This window comes from Aquarana catesbeiana, unplaced genomic scaffold (genome assembly GCF_042186555.1).
Source record: "Aquarana catesbeiana isolate 2022-GZ unplaced genomic scaffold, ASM4218655v1 unanchor237, whole genome shotgun sequence".
NCBI lineage: Eukaryota > Metazoa > Chordata > Amphibia > Anura > Ranidae > Aquarana > Aquarana catesbeiana.
The window spans coordinates 1,410,437-1,422,711 of NW_027362665.1; the positions used below are offsets into that span (position 1 = coordinate 1,410,437).

Here is a 12,275-nt window from a genome sequence, read left to right on the forward strand (position 1 = left end):
AGAAATACAGATTTGCATATCTGCAAATAAACTAAATAAAAAAATACTAATCGTGGTTGTGATCAAATATTCGCAGCTGCTATCAAAAGAGCGTGATTTGACCTTCTGACCCGGAAATGAATCATTGTAATCACCCGGAAGTTCCTGTGCTGGTCAGGATCTCCATCTAGGTGGACATGGCGAGGTCTCTCTTTGGCAAAGAGGAGGTGCTGCTGATTGGCCGGGTAAGTGTAGGATATGTACTTACTCAATGTGGGGGTGGATGTCATAGTTAGATTTGGTGTGGGTGGGGTTCATTGATTTGTTTGGCATCACCACACATTTGCTTCCGTCCCATGTGCACACATCACTTCCTGCATTTGTTCTGCTGATGTAAATCAGTAAGGACTATACAAGTATAAATGAGAGCTCCTTTTATTAAAATATTTATGACTTGTTTCACAGCTGGGTGAATTTTCCAGCAAATCTGGACCTCAGAGTTGCATGACAAGTTGTACCCCATGATTCTCAATGACAACCATTCATATCTGTGCTACTTTAAGTCGCAACAACTTCAAAGTAGTCCCTGTACTACTTTGGTGTGACTTTCATGTGACTTGAGGTATATCGGGTACAATATTACACAGGCATGCCCAGAAGTTGGGGCCAAGTTGCAGCGGCAAAGTGGCAGCAAAATAGTGTGACTTTCAGGTCGCAGCAGTGTGAATGAGATTCAAGCATAATATATTTGAATTTGGCTCTATTGTCACTTGTGCATCCTGAAAGTGGGGCAAATTTGTCCCTGCACTACCTTGGTTTGACTTTGATGTGATTTGAGGTCCATACACCACAAGATTACACAGACATTGCTTCAAGTCATGGCAAAGCTGTGCAATTTTAAGGTCGCACAAGTGCAAATGGGGCCTTATTCAAAAGTGTTATCAATTAATCTCATTAGGTTACTTTCACACTTGGGTGACTTTTCATGCAGCTTTGGACCTCAGAGTCACATGAAAAGTTGTCCCCATGATTTCCATTCATATCTATGCAACTTCACCCATCTTAACATGTCAAATTGCAGGCCAAATCGGTGCCTATTGACGGCAATGGAACTGTTGGTTGGTGTGATGCCACAAAGATTCCCAAAAGTAGTTCCTGCACTACTTTGGGCGACTTCAGGGGGCGATTTCTTACCTCCCAACTTTTTGAGATGGGTATAAGGGACACCTATTAGCAAAAGTATGTAGGCATAGGACACACCTCCTAAAACACCTTCTTAAAGGAGAATTATTCAAACAAAAAAAAATATTAGTTAAACCTCTAAGTGCTTTTTTTTTACCAATAATATTCCTTTAGATTGGCTTTGGAAATTTACAAACAAAGCAATTTAGAAATTACATGAAAGGTTTAGTGCTGGGAAACCCTTTTTGAAAGATAAAAAGTGCATTTTATATACAACTATACAGATCAGAACAAAATGAGGGACAAATGAGGAGGAAAGAGGGACAGAGGGACATTGTTCCAAATCAGGGACAGTTGGGACCTATGTGATTTCACTAGACATCTGTGAAGGAAAGTGCACTGATGTCTCTGAAATCACTCACAAAGTCGGGCAGAGGCCCCTTTCACACTTGTGCGACTTTGGACATTCGAGTCGCATAACAAGTCATACCCCATGATTTTCAATGTGTACCATTCATATCTGTGCAACTTCAAGTCACTCCGACTTCTAAGTAGTCCCTGTATTACTTCGGTCCAACTTTGATGTGAGTTGAGGTCCATAGACTTCAAGTTTACACAGGCATTCCCTGGAATCGCGGCAAAATTGCTGACGCAAAATCGTGGACTCCTGCGTCCATAGACCTCAAGATTACACAGGCATTGCTTAAAGTCGCATCAAAATCTCGCAACTTTCAGGTCGCACAAGTGTGAAAGGTGCCTAAGTCACTGTGCTGAGTACTATTATACCTAGAATATAAAGTAGTCCCACCATCAAACACTAGTAAACGTATGTTCTCAATATAATTGTGCTCAAATAGCTGAAAATCACACAGATGGTATCACCTACTGAAAGCTTGCATTAGACTCAGCAGCATATGCTGAAAAGAGGCGAACGCCTATTAGCCAATGACACATCAGTATGAGCATGGTTGTTACTATAATATTAATGCCTGAAATGCAAAACATTATTGTATTGAATTAAACATTAGTAAATGTATTTTCTCTGTAGGTATGTGCTCAGCTCTGTAGTGTAGCGGTATGTCCTGCTGCCCTCAAAGGTTCAAGCCATGAGTTCAAATCCCACTGACAGCATCACCTCCTGGAAGTGTGCATTGTACTCAGCAGCATAATTAGCCAATGGACATCAGTTTGGTTTATTCCATATTTTAACTCTTCAAATGCATGCAATGGTATGTACTCAATCAATAATATTATGGTGTGGAATTCCAAAAATCAATGGTCTCCCTCACATTCCACCATGTAGAGGGGTCTTGGTGAGATCAGTGGATGGTGACTTGTAGATCACAGTCCCCCCCCCCCCACTCGACTCCATTGTTTGGCCACACCATTATTCGTAGGCCATGATTCAGTTTTAGTCACCCATAAAGAGTGTGAAAATAGGAGATTTGTAGAAATCTGAACTTCTCTGTCAGGGGCATATCCAGTCTACTTATACAAAAAGCTAAGGGAGATCGGACTGGAGGACTGAAAAAGTGGCCGTCCTATACAACCCTTTGTTCAGCCACCATTTAAAATCTTTGATGTCCATGCCTGGAGGAAATTGAGGGTTATGAAACAGATGGGCTAATGGGTGACTATCAGAGACCAACTCTCAAAGGCCACCCCATAGGGTTACTGACTGAGAGAAAGTTGGAGCCAAGATAGAGGGACAAGGAGGACACCACATTAGGTAGTCCAGAGTGAACTGGGGTACCGCCTGTACTTCCATATCCACCCAATTGGGTTTAGTGACTCGGGAATATATGATTGAGATCTGGGCTAGTTGAGAGGCTTGATAGAACCATAATAGGTTTGGCAGACCAAGACCACCTTCATCACGAGCGTGAAATAGGACCCTCTTAGACACTCGATGCCCTTCCGAACCCCAGATGAAGTCAAGAATTTTCACCTTTAAATGCTGTAGATGGTCTTTAATGATAGGGAAGGGTAGGGAGCGGGAGAAGTATAGTACACGGAGGAGAAAAGTCATCTTATTGGAATGACCCGACCTCACCAGGACAGGTGGAGTTGTGCCCATTGTTGTAGATCTTCTTCTAATTTCCTGTATATCGGGGGAGGGGGGAGGTTGGCTCCATACAGTTGGTCTATACTGGAGTCTAGATTCCCCCCCAGGTAAGGAATGACGGAATCCCTCCAAGACAAGTCACAGTGATCTATCACACGTGTGACTAGTGTGTGCGGCTCCGTGATATGTCATGTCTGAGATTTGGACATGTTGATGTTCAGGCCAGAGATTCACCAAAATCATCCAGTAATGGACAGATGTTGGGGGAGGGGATTAGAGGGGAAGTGACCAATAAAAGGAGATCATCAGAGAAGAGGACGTATTTATTATATTGTGGTCCGCACTGTACTGTGTTTATCAATGAATTATGTGATCTGATCCATCTGTAAATTATATACAACATAAAGAGCTTTGTACTCAAGATGATGTTCCCTGCAGATCCACTGCTTCCACTTTACACCCACTTCTCCAATCTAATATTTTCTGCTATGTTAAATAAACAAACAAAATCTGTGCATTCATGTAACCATACAATATTTTGTACTATATTGTTCTCTGCAAGTCCACTGCTTCCTCTTTGCATCTACTTCAACAAACTGATTTTTCTCCATAAAATCCACCAATCAATGAAAAGTTGATAAGGTGTAAAGTTCTCGGTGCTCCAATCTGTGGCAGCTGTAGTGTAGCCACGCCTTCTTCCACCTCTTACACACGTGATGGTGAGGGCGCCTCCTTAGTGGTGATCTTTATTGATTTGTGGATTTGTTTAAGCAAAAATCAGGTTTTTGAAGTAGATACAAAGTGGAAGCAGTGAACATGCAGAGAACACTATATTGAGCACAAAATATTATATGATTACATGAATTTGCACAGATTTTTAGTTTATTTAATATAGCAGCAAATATTATAAGATTAAAGAAGCAGATGTAAAGTGGAAGCAGTGGATCTGCAGGGAACAGCATCTTGAGCACAAAGCACTTTTTTGTTTTATATGAATTTACACATGGATCAGTTTTCTTCATTTATTGATAAACACCATAAGATCAGTGAAGTAGGTGTAAAGTGGAAGCAGTAGATCTGCAGAGAATATGATTTGAGCCCCTAGCACTTTATATATGAATGTCTCCACATATTTTAGTGTATTTGTGATGATTTATGTGCACACACAATAGGACAGCGCTGTGACACATAATGCTCTTCTAGTTGATAAAGGGAATACTTACCTTTGTTACAGCAGCAGTCCGGTATAAGTTATTTTTGTAGGTATTTGAGTTGTTACACATAGCGCGGGTTTTATTCTATTTATATTGGTGACATAATTGCCCAAATCTGGGGATCAGGAGCCATTTCCACCCTTTACTCTCGGCTGGGGTTCTTTGTATCCATATAACAGATGTTCTACATGACTAAATCTGCAATCAATTTTACTGCAAAATCAAAGGGGCCAAAATGTCTCCCCCCCGAGCAGTAATATATTTCTATCCCCCTTGGTGGGAGTGGAGATGACCCATCTATAAGGATATACAGTACATACACACACAGCACAAGGACGTGTTCACACTACCAGACGTTTCTCAGGGCTGCAGTTCCTCTGATCTCCACAAGATGGTGATCTCACTTCTACCCAGACAGGAAGTCTCTATGGAAGACAGGAAGTGATGTCAGGTACAGACAGGAAGTGATGTCAGATACAGAGAAGACAAATGCCATTCCATTTGGAAGGAGGTAGAAAGAAGACGTTGCTGGATCTGGCAGCAGAGGAGGTAATATGTAGATTAACCCCTTCAAGGGGATCAGTTGATGATTAATATATCTTCCCTCCAAAGCTGGCCATACATGGTTCAGTTTTATCGTTCATCCAGCGGGATGAGAGGAAAAAACTGAAGTGATTCCCCCATCCACACATTGGAGGGGGATGGGGGAATCCTCCCCGCTGCACTATTGTATTCTGACAATGGGGGGCGCTCCTCCGCTCTCAGAATACACAGATCAGTGATGAAGCTATTGGCTGCAGCCGCTGATGGAGTGACTTTTATCCGGCAGTGACCACACATGGATGGAAATGTGACCGATCCCTGCTGAACCAGCTGAATTTCCATGTCTCTATGGTCACCATAAGTCAGGGTACAACAAATCCCAGGTCACCATGGTGACTAGAAATGGTGTCCTGGCCCCTGGGCTCTTGTCATTCTCACTGTTGGTCTGAATAACGTTTCTGCCTGAAACCCGGACACATTATTCAGACAGGAATGTGGCTCGGAGCGGGGCCAGGCGGGAGGGGGAGGGGAGGAGGAGATGATGGCACCCGACCTGTGAAGTGAGGGGTGGACTGGACAGGACAGGACATGAGAGGACTCATCTCACTGAGCTCCCGCTGCCCATCTTTCTCCTTTCCGCGGCCGCATTACTGTCACCATCGGCTCCTGCTTCCATCCACAGCTGCCTGTGTCCCTGCAGAGCCCTCCGGCAGAACAGAGAGGAAGGAGCGGGACCAAATCTCCAACATGGCGCCACCTCGGCACTGCCACAAAGATCTCCACAAGGTGCTGAGAAACAGGACTACAGAGTCCTTACAGGAGTAACCAGGAAAAGCCTGCAAAGCAGCCAGCTAAGAAACCAGCCAGGGAGGGACATGCTGCTTTATGTACACAAGATGTCCTCTCCATCCACTCTGCTCTCACACACTGCTGGGGGAGATGTACAGGACATGCAGGAGGACACAGGGGGGGGAGGGGGGATAGGATTACTGTCCTACACCCTGCACCACATGTCCTTCAGTGACCTGCAACCTTCACCCCATGTTCTGCTCCCTGCACCCCATGTCCTCTGAACGCCACCCTTCTCCTGTACTCCACGTCCTGCGGTGACCTCCACCCTGCATCCCATGTCCTGCTTTCTGCACCCCATGTTTTGCACCCCCGAATCCCATGTTCTGCACCCTGTACCCCATGTCCTGCGTTCTGTACCCGGCTCCCCATGTCCTGCCTTGTGCACCCTGTACCACATGTCTTGCACCCCATGTCCTCCATCGTTCTCTGGTACCCTGTATTCCATGTCCTGCATTCTGCACCCCATGTCCTGTGGTGACCTACACCCTTCTCCGGTACCCTGCATCCCCTGTCCTGCATTCTGCACACTGCAGTGACCTACAGTCTTCTCCGGTATCCATCACCCCATGTCCTGTGTTCTGCACCACATGTCATGCATCCATCTCATGTACCCTGTACGCCATGTCCTACGTTCTGCACACTGCAGTGACCTACAGTCTTCTCCGGTATCCATCACCCCATGTCCTGTGTTCTGCACCACATGTCATGCATCCATCTCATGCACCCTGTACGCCATGTCCTACGTTCTACACCTCACAGATTACTCACACATTATTTGCCCAGCCCCGGGTGCTGAAAACCCACACTGCTCTAAAAAAACTGTCTCCTAACTTTTGTAGCTTGCTCCTAGATTCAAAGCAAATTTGTCAAGCCCCACCATAAGTGACTTCCTCCCCTCCCCCTCATCTCCTTCATTATGTAAGTCATGCTGAGATAATCTCCCATTGGCTGAGCAATATTCTCATTGGTCTCTGAGCTCCTTCTTGCTATTCCTCGTCCTGCCTGTTGTTTCCTTGGATTGATTTTCTGTGTAGTGACCCCGGCTTCATCTCTTGGATGCGCTCGTCTGTTGCTTGTCCTGACCTTTATCCTGATTCCTGGATCTCCTCCTCATCTCTCCTCCATATCCTCTTACACAGCTTTTCTCCACACCTGCAGTGATCCTGGGGGGTGGAAACTTGGCACCAGCACTCAGCAAAATCCATCCTCACCATTAGGAGCTCTGGAGAAAATTGTCTGCTATTTACACTCCGTTGCTCTGCACGTCACCTGATCACATGAGAGCTTACTTTCACAGATTCCTGACAGATTTCTGTATGGTAAAGGTCAAAGTTCAATCTTCAGTTTAGGAGAGGAAGGACACACCCAGGAACAATGATTTGGTTTGCACAGGAGCCTCATATAGAGGACCCCTCAAATTTCCCCATCCAAATGTCCATCCATCCAGAGTCTATATGTTCTATGACTAAGGATGAGCTCCGGCGTGTTCGCAGATCCCATGTGCAGAGCCTGCCAGGAAGTCAGGACTGCGCTGTACTAATCTCAGGCAGTGAGACATTGTCCCAATACGCGGCTGCAGAGATCAGGAAATGTTTCACTGCCTATGATTAGCGCAGCGCAGTGCTGATTTCCTAGCGGGCTCTGCACGTGGGCTGTGCGAACACACCGGAGCTTCACCCTTACCTATGACATCACACTGACATCACAGCTCCTCCTCCCAATGTCCCTCCATCCAGAGTCTATATGTCCTATGACATCACACTGACCTCACAGCTCCTCCTCCCAATGTCCCTCCATCCAGAGTCTATATGTCCTATGACATCACACTGACCTCACAGCTCCTCCTCCCAATGTCCCTCCATCCAGAGTCTATATGTCCTATGACATCACACTGACCTCACAGCTCCTCCTCCCAATGTCCCTCCATCCAGAGTCTATATGTCCTATGACATCACACTGACCTCACAGCTCCTCCTCCCAATGTCCCTCTATCTGGCTTTTTTTCTTCTGATGCTCTTAGGATGTGGGCGGACCCTTGGTATCCTTACTTGCAAAGTTGCACTGTTGATCCTGCATTATATGTATTGATGTCAGAATACCTGCAACAAGCTTTTAACCTACAGAGTGTGGGGGTCCTTTGTGGGTAAATTCTATATCAACCTTAGGTGGGCTTTAATAAAATGGAGACCTGAATGATAAGGTGAGGAGGATTCTGGGAATATAATTTGATTTTACGTTTTGTCTTTAGATCTAGAATATTCCTCCTGTGAAGTCTGGAGATCATATGACCATCACATTGCCTCCACCTCCCTCCCTGATAGAATAGAGAAATGAGAAGAAGATTCTAGAAGTCATCAGAGAGATCATGGAGGAGAGGTGAGCGGTGCTGGGAATTCTGGGACATTATCCAGTAACAGACAAGGGATGTGTCTGGATGGTGACTGTATCATTGTGTGTGTCAGGTTCCTATAAGGTGTCAGGATGTCACTGTCTATTTCTCCATGGAGGAGTGGGAGTATTTAGAAGGACACAAGGATCTCTACAAGGACGTCATGATGGACAATCAGCCGCCCCTCACATCACCGGGTAAGAGGAGACTTTACTGTAAAGGAGAGAGCAGTACGGAGGGTCCACCTAGATCCCCCATCATCTGATAAACACATAGAAACAATGTATTCAGTCAGTGTGTGTGTTTCCTACAGATGGATCCAGTAATGGGAACCCACCAGAGAGATGTCCCCGTCCTCTGTATTCCCGGGATTCCACACAGGAAGGTCACACCATCCCTCACCATTATCAGGTAGATGATTGACAATTATTGGTAGTTCTGATTTATACACAATTAATGTTTTATTATATATTCAGAGTGGAAAATTCACAGATAATAATATCGATGTTAAAGAAGAATATAAAGAGGAGTATGGAGTGATGGAGTTTTCAGAAGGACAGAAGGTTAAGATGGAGCCACCAAATACCAGGAACCCACCAGAGAGATGTCCCCGTCCTCTGTATTCCCGGGATTCCACACAGGAAGATCACACCATCCCTCACTGTTACAAGGTTGGTGGGATGGATCCTCTAGAACATGGACTCCTAGAGATGATGTGTGGATTATTTATGTGATGTCACAATAATAAATCTTATATCTTACAGATGATATTCTCTCTCATTTTCTTGATTTAGAGTGGAGATCCAATCGATATAGAATTTGAAGTTAAATCAGAAGAAGAAGAGAGGTATGTGAGGGATGATCAGCAGTCTATGGAGGAGGATGGAATAACGGGGACATTTATAGAGGAGGACACTCCTACAGAGATCAGCACAGGTGGGTCATTAACACTAAATACATTCCTCCACCCATACTGCTCACTGATTGGTCCAGAGTAGGGTGGGGACTGGGTGATATCAGCCTGTAATCCCCTGGTCACTTTCCTGAGCTGTGTTCCCCGTCCTGTATTCCTGTATTTCTCTCGGATAATCTTCCTTCTCTGTGCTGCAGACACAATTTATGTATCTAGACTGGATTTATGGAGATTCTGGGGTTCAGCTGGCAGCAAAAGGTTGATTTTCACCATAAATGTTGCTCTACCTAGGCACCTTGGGCATGTGCTTTGGGTCTTCTACCTCATGCCCAGGTGTAGCATAATCTCTGACAGAACAATTCTCCCAGGGTTACTTGCTCTGTTATTTGCTGGCTGTGTCGGGTGGAGGGATATGTCTGTATAGTCTCAGACCCAAGTCACTGAGTGCAGTCTCAGGAGATGGGAGGCAGCGGTGTGGGACCTCTGCAACTTGTCTCATGTAAACATTTCATCTTCCACTGATTACTGAATACCAATATTAGGAGTCCTGACCCTTATACTGTATACTTTATATTGTACATTACATACTCCTGACCCCTGCACTATATACTCTATGTTGTACATTACATCATTCTGTTACTATATAGTCCTATCTGTTGTATCTTATATAATATGTTGTACATTACATAGTCCTGACTTCTGCTCTCTCCCCTCTACCCACTGCTATATATACACATAATATGTATTCTCTTTTGTTACACCCATTTCCTACCAGCTGGACATTTTATATCTGATGATTTGATTGGAGCACAGACTTTTACATGTTGATAATAATGTGATAACATCCTCAAACTTTGGAACCTTAAACAGAAAGTGATAATGACCCAATGATGGTGGTCTTCAGGATCAGTCCAGTCTTCATCTTGGTTGTTCTCCCCCCATCCTCACTCTCTGACCTCTGGTGGGGCTCAGCCCCGCTGTTATTCATGACTAAATCATGGACTAAATAAGGAAGTGCAGGACTTCTCACTCTCTGACTAAGGTCCATGAATAAAGAAATGAACTGGTAGGAGATCAGAGGACCCATTTACTAGTTATCTTGAGGGGGGAATTGTAAGATCCTCAGAGACAAAGCTGCCTGATGTGGGCGGAGTCCTGGTTTAGGGGAACCAATCAGCTCATGTCTAGTAATAAACTTTTTATTTCTATTTTAGTAGATGGACGGGAGATGAGGAAAACCTCAGAGGATTGTCTCACTTTGTCTCCAGACTGTAAAGTAGAAGATGAGGACATCACACAGTATAGTCCAGGAGAAAACCCGACTACCTCAAATGTCCATCCGGCACCACACAGTGTAGATGGACCATCGTATTCCTCTTATCCTGAGGAACCTCAGACTGTGAGGGACGGTGCCGTCCTTCCAACAGAGAAGAGCTTTTCCTGTACTGAGTGCGGGAAGTGTTTCCATTCTAAATCCAAACTTAATGTGCATAAAAGATCTCACACAGGGGAGAAGACGTATTCCTGTCCTGAGTGCGGGAAATGTTTTTCACAGAAGTCCAATCTTTCCACACATCAGAGATCTCACACAGGGGAGAAGCCGTATTCTTGTCCTGAGTGCGGAAAATGTTTTTCAGTGAAGTCCAGTCTTTCTAAACATCAGAGATCTCACACGGGGGAGAAGCCGTATTCCTGTCCTGAGTGCGGGAAATGTTTTTCAGTGAAGTCCAGTCTTTCCACACATCAGAGATCTCACACCGGGGAGAAGCCGTATTCCTGTCATGAGTGCGGGAAATGTTTTTCACAGAAGTCCAATCTTTCCACACATCAGAGATCTCACACGGGGGAGAAGCCGTATTCCTGTCCTGAGTGTGGGAAATATTTTTCAGAGAAGTCCAGTCTTTCCACACATCAGAGATCTCACACGGGGGAGAGGCCGTATTCCTGTCCTGAGTGCGGGAAATGTTTTGCGAAGAAGTCTCATCTTTCCACACATCAGAGATCTCACACAGGAAAGAAGCCGTATTCTTGTCCTGAGTGTGGGAAAAGTTTTTCAGTGAAGTCCAGTCTTTCTAAACATCAGAGATCTCACACAGGGGAGAAGCCGTATTCTTGTCCTGAGTGCGGGAAATGTTTTTCAGTGAAGTCCAATCTTTCCACACATCTGAGATTTCACACAGGGGAGAAGCCGTATTCCTGTCCTGAGTGCGGGAAATGTTTTTCAGAAAAGTCCAGTCTTTACGGACATCAGAGAAGTCACACAGGGGAGAAGCCATATTCCTGTCCTGAGTGCGGGAAATGTTTTTCAGATAAGTCCAGTCTTTACAGACATCAGAGATCTCACACGGGGGAGAAGCTGTATTCATGTCCTGAGTGCGGGAAATGTTTTTCACGGAAGTCCAGTCTTCACATACATCAGAGAACTCACACGGGAAGAAGCCGTATTCCTGTCCTGAGTGAGGGAATTGTTCCTCACTGAAGTCCTGTCTTCCTGTACATCAGGGATCCCACACAACCCTTGAGGTGTATTAGTGCCTTGAGTGTGGGAAATGTCTTCTATATGAATGTTGCTGGACATCACAGCTCTCATGTGGGGAAGAAGCACACCCTGATATACACCTCAGATATACTCCATGGCTGATCTTCATCATGTAAGAAACAGTTGATAAGGAGATCAGAGATCACCAAAGACATGGATGAAGTGTTGTACCGTGTTGGCCATTGATAGCAGTAGAAAAATAAAAATGGAGTCATTACCTCTCATTGGCTGAGTACATTTTGTGGTGTAAGATTTCACAAACACTTAGAGGTCTGTTTTTAATAAAATAGTTAAATGATTATGACCGACATTCACCCGGCTGTGATGAATGTTGGATGTATTTTATTTCATACTCTGATTTCCTTGGTTCCATCTAATGGCCATAATGCGGTATTGTCAAATGATATGACAGAAACAATATCTCATTATGGCCACTAGATGGAGCTGATGATGATAGGAAATCACTGTGTTGCATTATGACCAGAATGTGTAATGGTTGGATGAATGATTGTTGTATTTGTCCAATGAATCTTCTAGAAGTAGACCCCTTAGTTTCCCCTGTCAGACATGGTTTCATCCTCATACACTGGTGAGTACAG

General features: G+C 44.7%; 1 protein-coding gene across 1 annotated transcript in view; it reads left to right on the forward strand.

The window, feature by feature from the left end:
- LOC141122062 (uncharacterized) overlaps positions 1–11,986 on the forward strand; it is a 218,349-nt gene extending 206,363 nt beyond the window's left edge. The window contains 2 exon segments of the mRNA XM_073611859.1: positions 8,701–8,787; positions 10,357–11,986. Coding sequence (XP_073467960.1) covers positions 8,701–8,787; positions 10,357–11,616 — 1,347 coding nt within the window. The 3' untranslated portion in view covers positions 11,617–11,986.
- The last annotated feature ends 289 nt before the right edge of the window (positions 11,987–12,275 follow it).